At 46.4% G+C, this 21,382-nt stretch overlaps 1 protein-coding gene across 3 annotated transcripts in view; it reads right to left on the bottom strand.

Moving 5' to 3' along the window:
- The window catches only part of LOC137521790 (B-cell receptor CD22-like), a 167,750-nt gene that overhangs the window by 57,547 nt on the left and 88,821 nt on the right, over positions 1-21,382 (bottom strand). For 2 of the 3 annotated variants that reach the window (XM_068241524.1, XM_068241525.1), the window contains 3 exons: positions 16,272-16,532; positions 12,722-12,988; positions 3,679-3,939 (listed from right to left, as the gene is read on the bottom strand). In XM_068241524.1, the coding sequence (XP_068097625.1) occupies positions 3,679-3,939; positions 12,722-12,988; positions 16,272-16,532 (789 nt within the window). The remainder of the gene's footprint in view (positions 1-3,678; positions 3,940-12,721; positions 12,989-16,271; positions 16,533-21,382) is intronic. The other variant, XM_068241526.1, reaches the window with a different exon arrangement.

Below are 21,382 nucleotides of genomic sequence, written 5' to 3'. Positions count from 1 at the left end.
AGGGGCCTTGGCAGCTTAGGATTTAAATTCCAGTTGCCTAATAGCGCGGATACCCTTGACGCAAGGAGACTGGAGGTTCTCTTCTAACCTCCCTTGCAGGGTTACTAAGCATCACGCGTTACTATGGAGCAATGGGCGGAGTCTTTGAGCGTCGCGCGTTGCTATGGCCGCGGCGGTATACGCTGGTAACCACTCTTATGCGTATGACGCAGACTGACGTCGGAGTTGCGCGCGCACCGCACCGGGCTTGGACTGGTGTGTTGTGATTGGCTAGTTGACGCGGATTGGCTTCTGGGTAATAGGTTGCCGGGGTAACCATTGCCTGTACAGAGTCTAACGGCTACTGCGGCGGGATGGGGTGTCGCAGCGCGGATCTCCTGCACCAATGGATTTAAATCTGTGGGTGAGTGACAGTGAAACACCAATCTACGCTGGTACTGTATGCAGTGTAGAGTTGAGGCATCACAGTATACATGACTGCTTTTATCGACAGATGTTGTATTTACTTCATATGTTGTTGATCTGAGTTTTGATTCATCTTAGATGATATGATCAGGAAATGTTTATACTCAATTGAAAGGGGCGTTTCTTATGACCTAGGGGCGTTACTGATTATCACTTGGTGTGTATTTATGTTTGGTGCATTACTTGTGACACTGTTTGTCTGCACTGTTCTGAGGAAGGGGACCCTGAGTGGCCCCGAAACAATTGTTAACTTTGTGTTGACATGTGATCTGGAAATAAACTATGCTCATTGAGAAGCTGGTGTGCTGACCGATCATCTCTACTACTTTTGAAGGCTTCAATCATAGTCTTGTGACTACCCAGCACTTGGTTGATGTTTTCCACCGAAGTGGCAAGTGCGCCCAGACGGTCAGTGTGTGCGTCCATTTGCATTTTTGGTCTGCCGTTCTGTAACGATCGGTGTAACACAGAGAGGGTCTGATTACCGGTGAACTGCAGTATCACCGGGAATACAGAATATACCCGATTATTGGTGATCTGCAGTATCACCGATAATCAGATATATCTACTAACCTCTGGACACCAGAGAGAACAAGTGAGTGTTAAGATGCAACAGTATACTTTGAGTACTTCTCCAGAAGTATGTTCCTTCCGATGGCCTAGACTCTCCCGGGGGAGGAGCTAGGCTGAGTGTAGGAAGGACAGAGAGTGAGTGACACCAGAGAGAGAGGGTGTCACTAACAGATCTGGGAATTGCCTAGAACAGTAAGGCCAGTTCTCGAGGTCGGTAAGCCAGGTCGTTAACACACAAACAGATAAGGTACAGATTCAGGAGACAGATACGGAATCCAATAAACAGACAGGGTTTGGCAACGGAGTATCAGAATAGCAAAGTACAGAATCAGGAGGCAAATACAGAGTCCAGGAACGAGCAGAGCTTGGCAACAGGATATCAGAAATAGCAAGGTACAGAATCAGAGTTCAGAGGAATAGTCAGGCATGCAGAAGGTCATAACAAATAATACAGTTCAATATTCCTAATGCTAAGGTGTGAGTTCCTTGATCATCAACACCTTTGGAAACTATGCTAGAACACAGATACAGACAAGGTCTGAGTGCTACCACGTAGTGATCGCAACGGCAGAAACCAGAGAAATGACCAGCATCCAGTATATATACTACAGCGCTCACCAGCGACACCCCTAAGTGCTGGACCAAAGGAAGGCAGTGAAAATGTCAGCTGACCCGCTTGGTCAGCTGACTCTTCTCTGGCTGTCATATAAGCTCTGCCTCTCAGCGCGCGCGTGCGTCCTTCTGAACCTGTGTGGACTATCAGTCCCAGCCACACCTGATATGTCTTGCAATGTATCTGCTGATTCAGGCGCGGGGGCCACCGCCCCGCTCTCCAAGCAGGCGGCGGTTCCCCCGCGTCCAACCACAATGTCAGCAGCATTGCCATGCGTGCAATCCGCTGCATCCAACACGGACTCCACCGCTCTGCCCATGCGGCATGCGGCGGTTTCTTCGCGTTGTGCCGCCATGTTAGACGCGGAAACAGCCGCCTCACTCTGAGCCCTTGTGGCGGCTTTTCCGCGTTTCCTCACAAACAGTATGACTTTGAGTAACGCACCTGATGAGCAGGTGATGTTTAGGCAGTGTGGGCAACACTGCTATCAGAGAGCTATTCCAGCAGCCTGAGACTCTCCAAGGGGTGGAGTCAGGCTGAAGGTACGAAGGACCAGAGCGTGAGTTACACCTTAAGGTGGATGTCACTGGAGACTATCTCTTAACCCTCTGGGCGATACAATTATATCGCCCAGGAGGGGGCGCAGCACTTTTTTAAAAAAAAATTTCTTTTTTAAATCATGTAGCAAGCCCTGGGCTAGCTACATGATAGCCGCTGCGCAGCGGCATCCCCCCACCCACTCCGATCGCCTGCGGGATTTCCTGCTGGGCTTCCTAGGTCGCCATGGCGGCGGGGCGGGATGACGTCACCGACGTCATGGACGTTGTGACATCAGAGGGAGTCACGATCCACCCCTCAGCGCTGCCTGGCACTGATTAGCCAGGCTGTGCAAGGGGTCGGGGGGGGGGGCTGTGCGGCACGGCGTGTAGCGGCGGATCGGCGCTGAGCGGCGGTGATCGGAAGTTACACGCAGCTAGCAAAGTGCTAGCTGCGTGTAACAAAAAAATTATGCAAATCGGCCCACCAGGGCCAGAGAAATCCTCCTGCGCGATATATATATAATATATATAATATATATATTATCGCCCAGGAGGTTAAGGGGAGAGATAGCTCTCGAGGTTGATCAAGCCAGGTCGGCAACACACGGACAGACAAAGTACAAAGACAGAAAGCTGATTCGGTATCCAAGGCAGGCAGGGTTTGGCAACGGAATAACAGATATGCATGGTACCGAATCAGAAAGCAGAGGAATAGTCAGGAAAGCAATAGGTCATAACAGATATCAAACAATGCCTAGCCTTGGGTGTGAGGTCCGTGGTCTCTACACCCTGGAACTGGTCTGATGTATAACAGAATAATAGCACAAATTCCCTAGTCTTGGGTGTGAGGTCCGTGGTCTCTACACCCTGGAACTAGTCTAATGTATAACAGAATGATAACACAAGTAATAACAATAGAGGTAATCTGACTCAGTGTGAATTCCCAGGTCCTCCTGGTTCAAACACACTGTAGGATCTGACTAAGGTCTGAGTGCTTCCACGTAGTGTTCGCAACGGCAGACAACTAGTGAGTGGCCAGCAGTAACAATATATATAGAGCAGCGCTCTCCGGCGCCACCCCTAAGTGATGAACCAATGGTTACCCGCTCTGAGGTCAGCTGACCAGCCTGGTCAGCTGATCCCTCCTTGGCCACCATAAAGGTCCTTTCAGCGCGCGCACGTATTTTTTAAACCTATGTGAACTAACAGACTCAGCCACACCAGATGCACGCTGCTGCGTGCAAACCGCCGCGCTGGACGCGGAACCGGCCGCCTCGCTGTCCATACATGCGGCGACTTTTCCGCGTTCCTTCAAATTACCAGACGCTTGCTTCCGCGTGCAAACCGCCACGCTGGACGCGGAATCAGCCGCCTTGCTGCCAGCAAACGCGGCGGCTTTTCCGTGTTCTCTCACAACCTCTAAGCCAACTTTAATAGAAAGTAACTATCAAATAAAAAAGAAAAGAAAAAGAAATGTACGGTACTTACAGTGGACATCAACAATTGTTGTCTGTGAACTCATAGACCCTATGGCATTCTTTGCTTTACATGAGTATAATCCAGAATGGGTCCATGTTGTGGTTATGGTCACAGCTTCGGTGGAGGAGTTCAATTGCAGAAATCCATTTTTGTACCACTCGTATGTGGTAGGTAGGGGATTACTTTTCTTTGCTAAACATTGTAATTGCATAGCATCACCTTCTTTGACAGGCAGGCCTGTGATCTGAATGGACACTCCTTTGGGTGCATCTACAAAGTTAAAAAGTAAAGTATATCTCGTTATTTCTTGTCTGAACAACTCCTTTTACTCTCTATCACCTGTGTCTGATAAATCCTCAAAGACTGTTGATGTATTGTGTAAAGCTATTGGGTACTTGTGTATTATCCCGTCTAAAAGGAGACATGTAAACAGTTTGTCAGTTACACAGGCTGGGAAACACTGCGCTGACCAATAAAACCAGGCTGTTACACACAAGCCTCTAGTTATTAACCTCCCTGGCATTTAATGATTATTAAATGATTATTTCTAGATTTAGGGTCTAAAAGCCGTGCAATTTTTTTCACAAGCTTTTAGACCCTAAAAACAAGAATAAAACATACCACAGTGAGATCTGCAGCAGCTCCTGCATATCACCCACTCAGGCACTGAATTACCGCTCTGAGCTGTGGATTTCCATCCCGAGCCTGACTCGGGATTACCGCTAAGGAAGTTAATATAAATAGCAATCAGATCAGTTAGATAGCTCACATTGGTTCATGCAGTCCAGTAAATCAACTGATTTGAAGATGTGCTCCTCCAAAACCCCCATGAATACAGCAGAGTCTTCAGCGGGAATGGAATGCAAAAAGCCTGTATTTTTGTATCTATTGTCTATTACCTGTATTGTGATGTTGGTCACCCCTGTTATCATTGTCTGTAATCCTATGTATTGTGCAGTGCTGCGTAATATGTTGGCGCTATATAAATCCAATAAATAATAAATAAATAAATAATAATATAGTGCAGGCATTTTGCTGAGCATTCACAGACTAACTTGTATACAATGCATGCTTCCAACTGCATCAGAATATTTAATGACGAGGATGAGCAGATAAGCCATCTCATTACCTGTGAGGTTCTTGAGAAAGTGGAGGATGTTCCTCCGGGAAACGCGTTGTCATTTTAATAAACCTTTATTTTATAGTCCCATATGTATTTTGTGCCATATTGTAACACTGTGGCCAGTCTATTCCCCTGCCTCTATTTTTACCATTCACGGACAATTGGACGCTGCTCACCACGCCTTTCAGCGTGTGTTTGAACAGACGTCCTCGCTACCATCGCAAGGAGGTCTGGAGCTGGTGACGTCGCCTCCGCCCTGTCTCTGCCTTGCTGCCACGGAGAGCCCGGTCCCCGGCTGCCTAAGAGGGACGCATGCGAATCGCGGCTGAGTACGCTGTACCGGCCACACTAATACTAGGTGAGACCTTTCCTAGTGTTAATTGATCTATCATTATGCAACAAAAGGTCCGCACCAAACCAGGATCCCAGACAATGGCTTTTATTTAGGACATATCCAATATAAAAATATGCACATGTACATGCTTCAAAACGCTGACATGTTTCGAGCTATCTCAGCTCTTAATCATAGCTAGTTACAAAATGACAGAAAGTCCTATAAATAGGAGGACATCCTGTGCTGGCCACTCCCGACCCCACCCCAAAATAGGGGGGGAGAAAGGTAAAGAGGGGGAGTGGTTTGCATGTGATAGACAGGTGATTACCTGTGAACACACTACAGAAGCAAAACACTGTACACATGTGTTAAAACAGTATAGAATACACAATACAGAAAACAAATACTGTACCAAAGTGAATGCTGTTAATAAAATATGGCAAAGAGCAGCGCGGTTGATCACAACATCAAATATAAGTATATGAAACACATATGGCAAATAAAATCCCTGCCCATGTAAGAAGGGACGACACATGTACACATATATGAGTAGACAGAAGTACCCCACTAACGTAGATGGAACATGTGGGGGGATGTGTGTGTGTCGAGAGGAGAAGGAGGGGAGGGGGGAGGGGGGGGGGTTGGAAAGAAGTAGAACAGGCTAGTGCATGATGAGTGCTAGGTCCAACCTTGCATTAAGGCCATGGGGTAGCCTAGATCCCAAACGATGAATCCACATAGCCTCCTTCTTACGAAGAATTTTATACAGGTCTCCCCCTCTTGTCGGTGGATTGACTCTCTCTATTCCCTGAAATTGAAAGCCCATCATATTGCCCCCGTGTACCTCTCTAAAGTGTTTGGCCACATTCGAAATGTTTGTGGTTGACCACCCTGCTCCTAGATAGTGTTCGGCTATTCTCTGCCTCAGGGGCCTGGTGGAACACCCCACATATTGTACGGAACAAAGGGTGCAATCAATCACATAGACCACATGGTGAGTACCACAATTAATGAACTGCCTGAGATTATATCGTTGGCCATTGTGGGCAGAGACTACCGTCTTAGTGTTGTTATGTAGGTGACAATATCTACATGTAGCAATTCTACACTTATAGGATCCCCTGACTGTCAACCAAGTGTCCGTTGTGGTGCCAGACTTAAATAAGCTAGGAGAGAGCATCTGTCCTAGGGTGGGGGCCCGTCGACTAGAGAATCTAACTCCATCTTTCAAGACAGGCGAGAGACCTACGTCTCCTTCCAGAATCGGCAGATATCTAGAAATAATATTGGTCACACTCCTATATTCTGTTGAGTAGGTAGTTACAAAGGTTGGCTTTTGTCGACCTTGGATCATCTCACCATCATTCTGTAGTAAGTCAGACTGTGACCTCTCCATGGCCCTAAGTCTACCTCTCTTGATTAGCCTTGGCGGATAACCGCGAGCTTTCAAACGTCTTTCAACGATGTCTAGCTCACCCAGTAGATTATCCTCCCTTGAGCAGTTTCGTCTGGCTCTAATGAACTCGCCCACAGGGATACCTCGAATAGTATGTGCTGGGTGGCAACTATCTGCCCTAAGAGTTACGTTACCGCTACACGGTTTCCTATAGGTTGTGGTGCTAACAAGCCCGGTTTCATGGTCCCCACTCAGTGTAACATCTAAATAGTTGATGGACAGAGCATCAACCGTATATGTGAACTGTAGATTTAAGTTGTTTTGGTTGAAATACTCTACTAAAGATGCTGCACTAGAAACCTCACCCCTCCAGACAATCAGGAGGTCATCGATGTACCTCCCGTACCACACAACACTCTCCAGCAGACGGCAGTCCCCCCCAAAGACCCGGTGTTCCTCCCACCACCCCATGTATAAATTAGCAAGGGATGGTGAGAACTTGGCGCCCATGGAGGCGCCCCGTCTCTGGAGGTAGAAACTGCCGTCAAACATGAAGTAGTTGTGGGTCAGGAGGTACTCGACAGCCATAAGAACGAAAGTACGGAGATCTTCCGAGTAGTCAGAGTATCTGGAGAGGTGAAAGTCCAGAGCCTTCAGTGCCAGATCGTGCGGGATGCAGGAGTACAAGGATTTTACATCTACTGTGATCCAACTATAACCGGTCCTCCACTCCATACCTGCCATGCTGGCTAGTAGATGTTTGGTGTCCTTTAGATAACCCGGAAGGCGTCTGACTAGGGGCTGGAGCAGGGAATCGACCCAGGATCCCAGGCGCTCCCCCAGGGACCCAATGCCGGCCACAATAGGCCTGCCCTCTGGGGGAGAGCCCGGCTTGTGAATTTTAGGCAAATGATGGAAAACGGGGATGACAGGGGATTTAATCTCCAGAAAATTTCTCAGTCTTGAGTCAATGACCCCCATAGTTTCCCCGCATGAAAGGAGACTGCACAGTCTATTTTTAAATTCAGGGGTGGGATCCTTTCTTAAACCCAAATATGTGTCCACATCCCCCAGCTGCCTGAGGGCCTCAGCCCGATATGCGTCCCTATCCAAGATCACCACCGAGCCTCCCTTATCTGCATTGCGTATGACAATGTCATAATTGTTCTGCAGTTTTTTTAGGGCAATACGCTCTTCAGTGGTGAGATTGGAGGCGACAGTACGGGATGACCTCCCAGACAGCTGTAGAAGATCCCTCTCCACCAACTCCTGAAAGGTATCAACACAGGGGGACATAGAGGCATAGGGATAAAAGTCCTGGTTTCTCACCTGGACAGGCTCAACATCCTCTGAAGTGACCAGGCCACTATTTGTTGATGAGAGCGTATCCAATACCCATCTGCAGCGGGTGTCTCTAAAATCACCAATATTAGGTATGTTGTTAATATAAGACAAACTCCCACCCTGCTCTGTATCCCCAAAATGCTTCCTCAAGAGTAGGGATCGAACAAAACGATTTACATCAAGTATAGTGTTAAAGACATTCAAGTGATGAGTGGGAGAGAATGACAGTCCCTTGGACAGTATCTTTATTTCTAATTCATTAAGAACATATTTGGACAAATTAACAACATTGGTCACCTGGTCAGAGTCAGATGAACAATAGCTCAATCTGCGGTTCTTGGTACCTGCCCTCCTCGTCCTCCTCTTCCCCCTCTGCCCCTCTTGTTGTGGCGTCTTGGTTTCTGATAATAGGTGGGCTGGTCCCTCCCGTTTTTTGGAACAATCACCCCACCACCCTCTGCCCCTCTGACCAGTGCCTGACCAACCTGATGCACAGGTTGGGCCTCTGTGACCTCTGGGGAACTAAAACTAACTCTTCTTGGATTGGGCCGTCTATTACGTGAACGAGAACGCTGCCGATAGGACATAGGTGACTTGGGAGCACCCTCCCAGCGTCCCCATTAATAAACTATTTTTTTGTCATAGTCCTCAGTGTCTCGCATATATTTGGAACGTTTCATTTCTGTGATCATCATTTCTAGCTTAAAGATATTATCTAACATCTTTCTGTTAAGATCACTATACATTTCCACATTATAAGACGTACCCATACTGTTCTTAATATCAATGACTTTCAATCTGAGTTCAGTCAACTTGTTCTCCTCATACACAATGATGAGGCGCATCAATCTTAAGGAGCAGTCAGTGAGAATCTCATTCCACTCCGTGACAAATTGCTCAGAATAAATGGTGGTCGGAACTTTCTTAATGCGGAGTCCCCGAGGAATGATCTCCTCTGCCACATACTGTTTAAGGCTGGATAAGTCCCACCATACCTTGGTTTCCTTAACAATAGTGTCCTCCAATTTATGAAAGGCAGTCCTCAACTGTGAATCTGGATTGAGACCAGGTGGGTTGGGTGCTCTGGAAAACACCGTCGCAAATTTGTTGCAGCGGTCCTGATTATAGGCCAGGTTACCCAAAGGGATAATATGCTTATCCTGGTCATAATTAATATTTTGGTTTTGCTGACACTCAGCGACAGGTCCATGCAGCGTGGCCTGGTTCTCAAGACCCACAACAGTATCAGATGAATAGTTCCCAGACACAGTAGATGACATGGCAGAAGAGGGAGGGGGAACAGCAGAAACATTGCATAAGTTCATGCCGGGCTCGGCCAGGAGCTGTCTTACCATGTCCCTGCAGTGGGGTTCCAACTGCGGCTGTGTAAAGGAGGTGGACATGTCCCCATAAGGTAGAGGATTCAAAGCGGTCTGTCTTGGCCGCGCACCCAGATCTCTAGGCTCCCGTGGTGAGTCATGCTTCCTGCATGTTGGTCCTATGGAGTGCCGGCGATTCACAGCACTACCCCTTCCTGTCTCCTGTGAAATACGTTCCGCCGGCAACTGCGACCAGGAGACTAGTTCCACACTTGCTTGTGTACTGATGGACACCGGCTGGGAGCTGTCCTCCTTCTGCGCAGGCGTTTCTTTCAGGTAATGTAGACGCGCTGGCTGGCTGGAACTCATAGTGCCACCACCATTAACAGGCTGTGACTTGGCCACAGAGGCAGCGGAACCGACCTCTTTCAAAGTGGAATCTCTCGGAGCCACAGAGGGGCACTGGACCAGATCCACGGCGGCAGATGACAGGTTGGTGTTGCTCCTCAGCACACGCTGCTCTTTAGTCGCCATAGTTAAAAACACTGGTGCTGTACTGTGCAGATATTTGGAGTCCCAAAACGGAGAGTGGGGAGCCGGTGTATAGCTGAGAAGTAAGTAAAGTGAGTGTCAACACCGCTCTACCCACCAATCACTGGAGTGTGCTCGATCAGGTTAGCAAAGCCCACGATATGCAACAAAAGGTCCGCACCAAACCAGGATCCCAGACAATGGCTTTTATTTAGGACATATCCAATATAAAAATATGCACATGTACATGCTTCAAAACGCTGACATGTTTCGAGCTATCTCAGCTCTTAATCATAGCTAGTTACAAAATGACAGAAAGTCCTATAAATAGGAGGACATCCTGTGCTGGCCACTCCCGACCCCACCCCAATCTGATCTATCATTGCTGGAAATCTCAGAGCGCTCCTCTCTTTTTTACATATCCAACTGCCCTTAGGACCCTTTTACACTTAATCAGTTGCTCTCAGTTATAACTGAAAGAAAACTGATTTTCAAAGTAATGCCCATGTTTCCCTATGGCACAGTTCACACTTAAAGAGGAACTCCAGTGAAAATAATGTAATAAAAAAGTGCTTCATTTTTACAATAATTATGTATAAATGATTTAGTCAGCAGGGGCGTAGCAATAGGGGGTGCAGAGGTAGCGACCGCATCGGGGCCCCTGGGCCAGAGGGGCCCAGAAGGGCCCTCTCTCAACTACAGTATTAGCTCTCTATTGGTCCTGTGCTCATAATAATCACTTCTATAGATACTTTGAATAGTGGTAATCATTAACAAACTGTTCCCCATTCCCTTCTTACACCTCTGACGCTGTAGTTGTCATTGGCAGGTTTTGGTGCCCCGTATCAATTGTTATGTATAGAGTGCTTGGGGGGCCCCATTGTAAAACTTGCATCGGGACCCACAGCTCCTTAACTACGCCACTGTTAGTCAGTGTTTGCTCATTGTAAAATCTTTCCTCTCCCAGATTCACATTCTGACATGTATTACATGGTGATATTGTTACTGTGGGCAGGTTATGTAGCTGTTTCTAGCTGTTCTGGCTGTTAGAGACAGCTGTAAACAGCAATTTCCTGTCTGTGAACATTGTCACATTGTGGCAGTTTGCCCAGAGTACTGCGGTCCCAGAGCTTCTTGTGGGAGTGGTTTCACCACAATATCAGTCATACAGCGCCCCCTGATGGTCTGTTTGTGAAATGCAATAGATTTGTCATGTAAAAAGGGGGTATCAGCTACTGATTGGGATAAAGTTCAATTCTTGGTCGGAGTTTCTCTTTAACGCGTTTTAACTGAAATCTTTTTCACAATGCACTGCTATGGAAAAAACACGTACCAACGCCTACTAACGCACACTAACGCAGACCAACTGATTAAAGGACCCTTACCATAATCTAAGGTGCCTGGCAAAAGGGAGCAGGGAATTTCTGCTAATAGAATATCGTTAAACTCAGCAATATTCTACTACTGGATTCTGATAACAGTAATCTTTACCAATTTGTACTATGATTAAGCCTAACCCCATGTGCCCAACCTTTATGTCATTGCAAAATACTGGTGGGGAGGGGGTTTAGGTTAAAGAACCACTGCGGGGGGTTTTGTGCCACCGGGGGGGGGGGGAGGGTTTGGAGGGGGTGGTTTAAGGTTTAGGCAACACCAGGGTTAGGCAATCATGTTGGCTGTGATCGGAACTTTGGGTGCTGGGAAGGGCTATTTGTAGCCACATTTTGTATAGTGGGCGGACCTGGCGCTTTTTTATTGGGGGCCTCAGAAGCCCAAATTAGCTGATATTAACATGGGTGCCCAAACTTCCGAGATGCTTTCTTGTTACCAATGGAATAGATTGAGGGTACAAAATGACTAACAGCTCTAAAATGTCCCTATTTTGGAGGTACAGTCCCTCTTAGGGAACCAAATCCCCCTGTCTCTCTTTCTTTCTTATTTGTCCCTCTTTTAAGACTTATGTTATGTACAGATCTATGTAAATATATGTACATTTCTACTGAGAAAATGTGATTGACTCTAAACGTTATTCCCTTTAATTGTATTGATATAATTCTTGTTTTCAAATATTAAAATGAAGAAAAACTACTAATGATAAAAAACGACTAATGGACCAGTGTGGTTTGAATGAGAAAACTACATCTTTTGATTCTGTATTCTTTGTGATATGCATGGCAAGGGGTGTGATGGGGTTGTGGTTAGAGGTGTAGCATGGATGTGTCTTAAATTGTCCCTCTTTCTTATCTTTAAAAAATTGGGAGGTATTTACACACACACACACACGCACGCATGCATACATACACGAACACACATCCACACACCCACATACACACACACATACACAGACACATACACACACACACACACATACACAAACACATACACACACACACACACACACATACACAAACACATACACGCACGCACGCACACACACACACACACACACACACGCACGCACGCACATACACACATACACACACATCCACACACAAAAACACACAAAAACACACACACACATACATACATACATACACGAACACACATCCACACACCCACATACACAGACACATACACAGACACACACACACACACACACACACACACACACACACACACACACACACACACACACACACACACACACACACACACACACACACACACACATTATGGCTTCCCTCTCCTTCTTATTGGCTGTAAATATTCAACTGATTTCTTGCCAATGTTATTTTTTTTTTAACGAAGTAGCTATTAGGAACACAATTTTTTTGTAGCACTTTGTTTTTGGGTCCACCACAGACCCAAACATGTATGCACGCACATACATGCACACAGTGTACACACACAGAAACACTAACATACACATACCATACACCAATGCATAGACACCACACCCAGCCTAACATGCACAAAAATGCAATAGTTACATGTACACCCATACAGACACACACACTATGCAGCACTGCTTAGCCAAAACCTATAGACAGGGCATTTATACTTACAGTAAATCTCTATAGGAGTATTTGGAGATATAGAGGCCCCTGTTATCCCATTTTCAGCTTTGCAAGCGTACATCCCCGCATCGTCTGCAGAGAGTGTTTTGATATAGACACTTGTGTACGTTGGAAGTACTTTATTATTCTTGTACCATGTGTAGCTTCTCACAGCTGGATTACTCCTGTTGACGACACAGGTGAAGGTGACAGCCTGTCCTTCCAGGAATGTTGTGTTGTCAGGCTCCAGAACCAGCATTGGGGACTTGGGAGGATCTGGATTAAAAGACAAAGATTCTACATTGTTTAGAGTCAAAGGATCTTCATATTTTACATATTGTCAGGGCCGGATTTACCAACACAGGCACATTAGGCAGGTGCCTAGAGGAGGCATGTGGTAAAAAAAAGTGGCTGAACAAGCCAATACCACTCCTTGTCCTTCCACTGCTTGCTGCTGTCTGCCTGCTCACTCCCCTCTCTATTCCTGGTATTTACAAGGAAGTGTACTCACTCCTGTAGCTGCACATGTGAGGGCTGGTGCACACCAACCGTTTTTGGTAGCGTTTTCAAAACCGCTGCCGCCTGTGAAAACGCTTGGCTAATGTATCTTGGGATGGTGCACACCAGCGGTTTGAGGTTTTCAGCAAACTGCAAACGTGGCTCCTGCAGCATTTTTGCGGTTTACTGATGCATTTCTGCCTCAATGCAAAGTATAGGAAAAGCTCAAACCGCTCTGAAAAACGCTAGATCAGAGCAGATTCCCAAGCGTTTTTGTTACAGAAGCTGTTCAGTAACAGCTTTACTGAAACAATATATGAAATCTGCTACATAAAACCCTCCAAAAAACGCTAGGCATGTTTAGATAATCGCTCTGAAAATCTGCTTCAACATCCTCTAGCGTTTTGCGGATCTGCTAGAGGTTTTTGGTGTGCACTAGGCCTAACATGGGACACATATAATGGCTTTCGTATGGCACTAGCCAGGGGTGTAATTAGAAATCACTGGGCCCCCCTGCAAAACTTTGGATGGGCCCCCCTCCCCTCGCTTTCTGCACAGATAAACTGAGAACCAATGTTATGCAATTGGCTAGTGCACACGTGAATGTGTTTTCTCCGTACAGGCAAAAACCGACAGCAGTGAAGCACTGCACACATTTTCTATATCAATTACATTAGCTTCTGTGATAAAACGTGCATGTTTTCACACATACAGACACACATGGGGCTTGATATCTGATATCACGGTCACTCTTCTCCCCTGACAAGGCCCCTACAGCTTCTGGGCCCCCCCTGTGTCAGCATCCCTTGCAGGATCTATTGTTACGCCCCTGGCACTAGCGACATTTTCATACATAAATCACTGGTCTATTAAATTGAATACTTACCTAAAAAGAGGGAAGCCTCTGTACCCTTTACAGACTTCTCATAGCGTCGCCCCCACCACTGCTCGCCAAGACCCTTCAGGAGGTCCGGACCACATGAGCACAGCTGCGCATGCGTATTAGCATAAAAGCTACCCCATGAGTTTTAGTGGGAGCAGGGTGAGTTGTCTTTTGGTTTCACCCTGCGCTGAAATTTTCCCACGGCTATTTTGAATGTTTGTGGTGCTGAATGACCTCCCTGGCCAAGTTCTTTCTAATGAATCTATGAGGCTTTAGGCCTCAAAAAGTATTTGTTTAAAAAGAAAAAATTGCCTGTGCGAAAACTCAGAAGAGAAGTTAAAGTGGATCCGAGACAAATTTTTGCTGCCTTCATTTTTCTGCCCCTTATATATAGTTTATTGGGCATTCTTCCCCCCTCACCCCACCCCCACCCCACCCCCAATGCTTTTTAAAAAAATGTATTACCTGACTGCATGTAAATTCATGTATTCATGCTCCTCCAGGGCCTAGGCATTCTGAGTCCCATGCTGCAAGTGCTCATGGGAGCTCAGCCTAAGGAGGAAGCTTTTGCTGAAGCATGCACGAGATTTCAGAGGCAAGGGGACGGAGAGGGGAGGAGAGAGGAGGAGAGAGGAGGAGAGGGGAGGAGAGGGGAGTAGAGGGGAGTAGAGTTTTCACAGGATGAGGGGTGGAGATGCAGAGCAGCTTGCCTGTGTAACGATCACAAGCAGAACATGGCTGCTCTCATTGTATCACAGGAAGAAATAATCATATACTGTTGAAGCTGTTTGCAGCTAGATCAACTGTGTAAACCATCTAAACTTTAGATAAGATATATTGACAAGTTACTTGCTATAGTTAGTGTTTCATCTCAGATCCACTTTAGTGAACCAAGGCCAGCTTCTATTCCAGTACAGGATTGCAGGATCCCTCAGGGAGGGTTCACACTTGTCAAAATAAAATGCCTTTTCCAATTTGTGAATTCACATTGGAACTTAACAGCAATGCGAGGTAACCTCCCTCGCAGAATAATTACTTCCAGATTTATTTTTTAAAAGCGGTGCAATTTTTAACAAGCTTTTAGACCCTAAAAATCATACTGCTAGATAGACCTGTGGCAGCCCTGCACATGACACACCTTCCATGGACCCAACTCGGGGTTACCACTCTGAGCTACAAATTTCTGTCCCGAGCCTGACTCGGGGTTACCGCCAAGGAGGTTAATAGGCTCGTTCAGTTAAATGTCAATTTCACATGCAGAAGGGAAAAAAACCTCACAGCAATGCAGCATAATGTCACAAATCATATGCTTTCTCACTGAGAATCATTTGCTACTGTTAAAAAAAATGTGCACGTTTGAACACAGATGAATGCGCATGGTATCCATCCAAACATTAGAATGTGGAAAAACATTTGCGCTTTCTGCACTGACAAGTTAGGTTTTCCTTCAGGCTTTACAATGCTGCCTGCCTACTCATAACTGACCACAAGATGTCAGTGTGTGCAATGAGTTTTTATACAATGGGTTTGAATACAGAAGGAGCTGGAATGAACTGAACTGTGGTCTTATGAGGGTACGTTCCCACTACTGCGGTGCGATTTCTGCGGGAAAGCCGCGGCAACGAATCCGCATGCGGTTGTCGTTTCGTTGCCGTTTCTATGCGGATTTTCACGCGGAATTGCTCGCGGTTTTCGCAATGCGATTTTAACCATGTCAATGCCGGCAAGCATTGACATAGGTTTTTAAGCGAAAAACGCACGCGGAAACGCCGGGAAAATCGCAAGTCTAAAACTCTTGTGGTTTTCCTATTTAGTTACATTACCGACGAATCTCGCGCGGGTGTGCGGCGTGCAAATTCTGATGGTTCTGCCGTGCAGAATTTTTCTGCACGACAAACCGCACAGAATCCCGCACAAATGGAAACAGTCCCATTATTTGTAATGGGTTATGCGAATCTGCATGCAGAAAACGCATGCAGATTCGCTGTAGTGGAAACGTACCCTAAAAGTGGCCATGTATCAGGTGACCTGGCGGGCGATCAACCATCCGATTCCAATTACTATAAGCAAATCGGATGAAAATCGCTGCGGCCAAGTGCATGCCCGCTCAACAATCGATTGATAAATTTCACCAAATATATTGTAATTTACAGAAAAATGAATTCACATAATACTCACACTGCACATCCACCTTTATGGGATTTGACTCTTTCTCTCCAATATCATTACTGGCTAAGCACTTATAAGATCCGGAATGGTGTTCTCTGATATTAGCGATTGTATAGTCTTTGCTGGTGTCGTTGTAGCACTCCTCCCCATCCTTGTACCAGATGTATAGAGAGACTGGCGGATAGGAGTCAGCAGAACATGTTAAGGTGACAGATGATCCTTCTATTAGATTCCCTAGAGGTTTCCGAATTTTTGTATTCTCAGGAGCATCTGCACATGGTTTTACCCACAATTATCAATGTACAACAAATGGGGGAACAGAAAAAATACATGTTAGAAAACACACACAGATAGATTGCTCCACCGCAACTAATGTCAACTTACTACACTGCCCACATTTGCGTATTATGCCCATTTCATAATGGACATAGAGACAATGTAGCTCACCAATTTTTCAAAATCTAGCTCATTTTGAAATTGAAACAGGAAGAAGAATTTATAGAACAAGGAGGTACAAAAAATGTTTCTGTACCGTGTTAGCCAAACAAATCATGTAGGTAGACCGGCGCCATCTTGGAAGGTGAGAATTATATGAGAATAGCAGTTAAAAAACGGGACTTCAGAGTCTCTTTAAAAGGTATTACTTTTACAAGACATTGGCCTCAATTCACTAAGCTTATCTCCTGTCTTTAATAACGTTTCTAGAGTGGTCACCATGGTAATAAGGCATGTAGTATTCAGAAACATTTTACCTCAGGCAAACCTAAAGTTAACTCTATCTTTAAGTTAACTCTTCAATCCTTAAAATAACTCCAGAATTATAGACAGTTAGGGCTGGTTCAGACGAACGTTCGGAGGCGTTGCGTTCGTTGGCGTTGCGTTGGTGATGCGTTCAGGCTTTCAGCAGCGTTCGTGTTGCGTTCGGATGCGGTCGCGTTTTTTCTTCCCCTAGGGGGACATTACCCGTCGCGGTTAACCTCCCCTGGAAGCAACATGTTGCTTTCAAGGGCTCCTTGAACGCCAGGGAAAATCGGGACCTGAACGCCGCGTTCGTGTAAACGCGTGTGAAAGCTTGGTACAAACGCTCCCACTCACTTGAATGGGAGCGTTTAACGCCAAGCCCCGAACGCTGGCAGTAAACGCTGCACAAGCGTCCGTCTGAACCAGCCCTAAAAGACAGACTGTTAATTAACTGCATGTGAAAATAACTACAGAGGAGGTAACTTAAAGAGACTCTGTAACAACAAAAACCTCCCCTGGGGGGTACTCACCTCGGGTGGGGGAAGCCTCCGGATCCTAATGAGGCTTCCCACGCCGTCCTCTGTCCCACGGGGGTCTCGCCGCAGCCCTCCGAACAGCCGGCGACTGTGCCGACTGTCAGTTCAATATTTACCTTTGCTGGCTCCAGCGGGGGCGCTGTGGCGACTTTCGGCACGGAAATAGACGGAAATACCCGATCTCCGTCGGGTCCGCTCTACTGCGCAGGCGCCGGAAACTTGCGCCTGCGCAGTAGAGCAGACCCGACGGCGATCGGGTATTTCCGCCTACTTCGGCGCCGAGAGGCATCAGAGCGCCCCCGCTGGAGCCAGGAAGGTAAATATTGCGTCACGGCTGTACGGAGGGCTACAGCGAGACCCCCGTGGGACAGAGGACGGCGTGGGAAGCCTCATTAGGATCCTGAGGCTTCCCCCACCCGAGGTGAGTACCCCCCAGGGGCCGTTTTGTCGTTACAGTTCCTCTTTAACTACAGAGGAGGTAACATAAGGAATGAAGAGATAAGATAACTCTCTTACTGTGTGGAGGTCAGTTTTCTCTTGCCTTATTAACTCCAGCATGACCTTAGTGAATCGAGGCCAAATGTTTTTTTCTACCTATAGAACAAGGAGGATATTCTTTAAAAGTAACCAGAGGTAAGAGATATATGGAGGCTTCCATATTTATTTCCTTTTAAAGCACCTGAACTCGGAACTTCCTCTGTGCTCTAAAAGATAAGCAAGAGCATAATAACCTTTAAAGAAAAACATTTCTTTGTTACAGCTGATACATACTGTATCTTGCAATACATTTGCAGTGTTTCTACTTCCTTCTTTCATGGAAGCAGACATAAGGGTTAACATCCTGTGTTTGCAAATGAGCTGCTTTGCCACAGCAGCCAACTGACACAGTTGAGAGATCAAATTACAACTTGTGATTAGTCATAAATGAGGGGGGAATTGGCCAGGCTAAACTCTCTAAATACATACAGGGAACATTTCTCTATGTTTTCCTTCTGCCATGTGAAGGTCCACTTTAAACAATACCAGTTACCTGGCTGTCCTGCTGACCTTTCTGGCATCAGTAAAGTCTGAATCACACACCTGAAATAAGCATGCAGCTAATCTTGTTAGAAGTTTGTCAGAAACATTTGATCTGCCTGCTTGTTTCGGGTCTATGGCTAAAAGTATTAGAGGCAATGGATCAGAAGGACAGCCAGGAAACAAATATGTCAGCCTCCATATGTCTCTAACCTCGGGTTCCCTTTAAGCTTTTAAATGTAATCATTTTAAAGTTTTTGATGACAGTGTAGTCTGATATAAATTCCCATCCAATCAGCGCCAGTTACGCCATGTACTTATGCTGGATTAAACACAGCTGAGGCAGACAATAAGGACTGTCCCCCTACCTCGGCTAAGAATACCGACTGCAGGGCCAGATTTCTGAAAGGCCACAAAGGCCCAAGTCTTGGGCAGGGGCTGGTTACCATGTGGGAGGAGTTTCTGCATATAAAAGAGGAGGCTGCAATAGGTAAATGGAGGCTGAAAATGGTAAACAACACAAAGAGGAGGTGAGCTACTGCCCAAGGAAGCTGTATATAAAAAGATAAGCTGCTATACTCTATGCATAGAAGAGGGAGTTCCATATGCAATGGGAGAGCAGCTACTGCATTTGAATGGGATGCCACAAGAGTGCCTTGCTGAGAACATTGTTCTCCTTCGCACCCCACCAGCAAGAAGCTGCTCCATTGTGCATCATGCATCATCACGCCTGCCCCTTCATAGCAACAGATGTGTCGATAGCCTGTAGATGAACCAGGCCCTAGGCTTTAATATCAGGCACCGTTGTAGCGTACTTAGAGATGTAATGAAATATGAGCCCAGAGAGCACTTACAGACCGAAGTACAAGAGTTCAACCCCATGTGCTAATAATTGACCACCAATGCAGCCAAACACCAGGATTGGAACAATAAAATAAACAGGTCTTCCCAAAACCCGCGCTATCACAGTCCCAAAGTCCACATAAAAAAGTCAAGAAAATGTCAAACATCTCAGTTGTAGTTCTCATCATGTTCATCACACTCCTCTCAGCTCCTTTCAAACAACCACCTGAGCAGGTGGGAAACCAGGGAAGAACCGACGTACCCGTTCACTGATAAGCAAGTCCGTTGATTAAGAGATGTTGGGCTTGATTCCCTTACCGGCGCTAAGTGTTAGCGCCGGTGTGAAAAGCCCTTTTTGGCCGCTAGTGTGCGCAAACCTACTTTGCACATGGCCTCATGCATTGCGCGTGCAGCGCAGGTGCGCCGATATTAGTGCGTGGTGCGACGATAACGTTGCACCCGCTGGCCCTTAAAAGCTTAAAATGGTGCGATGAAAATGGCGCATCGGGTGCCCCGAAGTGACGCATCATAGCGCTGCTTGACGGGCATCCGATGCATCATTTTCGTTGCATCGGGTGTGACTTTTAAGGGCCAGCAATGCACAGTATTATCCGCGCTGCGTGCGCAGTGAGCGGGATTATTTCAACTGTGTGGGCGTAAAACCACCTAAAGCCGTGGTTTGCACACACTAACACTTAGGGCACACTAACCGGCTTAGCGCCGGTTAGTGAATCAAGCCCTTTTAGTTCAGTGAATACTTTGGCACTTATTTAATTAACTTTTTCCTGAGTTTTCTCCTAGGTGATAACTTTTTATTTTCTCTACAAAGATAACTTTTCAGAACCAGAGGAGCTCGGATTCCCCCAATCACGAATTAGAGTGATCACAAATTCGACTCCGCCCATTTATGAATTGACTCGTGATCACGATTACGAATAGAAACAGATATCCGCCTCGAGTGCAGTTTTGAGTCGAATAACTGCATGTAATCACGAATCACGAGTCGTGATTAAAAACTCACTAAATTTAACGGTTAAAAGTAAAGCTTCTTTAAAAGCTAAAAACACCAATTTTGCCAGATATGCTAAAGAGAACCCGAGGTGGGTTTTAAGAATGCTATTAGGACACAGAGGCTGGTTCTGCATACAATGACCAGCCTCTGTGTCCTAATAGCATTCTTAAAACTCACCTCGGGTTCTCTTTAAAGGAGTCATCAGGGCAAATATAGTAAAATGGGTGGTACTTACCGGGGGCTTCCTCCAGCCCCAAGCTCCCAGGACCTCCCTCGCCGCAGCTCTGCCCGCAGCTGTTCGCCGGAGATCCGACCCGGTCCCCGGCGATGACGTCAGAGTGACCTGGAGGTCGCTCTGTACTGCGCCTGCGCGATCGGCGCTGTCAATCACCGCCACATTGGCCGGAGCGGACTGCGCAGTACGCAGAACTACAGCGCTTGCGCAGTCCGCTCCGGCCCACGTGGCGGTGATTGACAGCACGGATCGCGCAGGAGCAGTACAGAGCGACCTCCAGGTTACTCTGACGTCATCGCCGGGGGCCGGGTCGGAGCTCCGGAGAGCGGCTGCGGGCAGAGCTGCGGCAAGGGAGGTCCTGGGAGCTTGGGGCTGGAGGAAGCCCCCGGTAAGTACCACTCACTTTACTATATTTGCCCTGATTACTCCTTTAAGAAGACCTGTGGGAACAAGAGGACATTTTTTTTTCTTTTTCAAAAAGACCTTATAGTTTTTGAGAAAATCAATTTTAAAGTTTCAAAGGAAAAAAGTATTCATGATTAAAAGCCCGCCAAAACCCACCAACTTTAGCGTTTAATAGCAAAGACCCCTTAAAAGCTAGAAGCACCAAATTTGTGATATGTTAAGAAGAACAGTGGGAACAAGAGGAAAAAAATTTCAGAGGGACCTTATAGTTTTTGAGAAAATAGATGTGAAAATTTCAAAAGAAAAAAGTATAGATTTAAATGCGGTAAAT

This window comes from Hyperolius riggenbachi, chromosome 6, assembly GCF_040937935.1.
Source record: "Hyperolius riggenbachi isolate aHypRig1 chromosome 6, aHypRig1.pri, whole genome shotgun sequence".
NCBI classification, from domain to species: domain Eukaryota; kingdom Metazoa; phylum Chordata; class Amphibia; order Anura; family Hyperoliidae; genus Hyperolius; species Hyperolius riggenbachi.
This window is presented reverse-complemented; position numbering and strand designations above follow the sequence as displayed.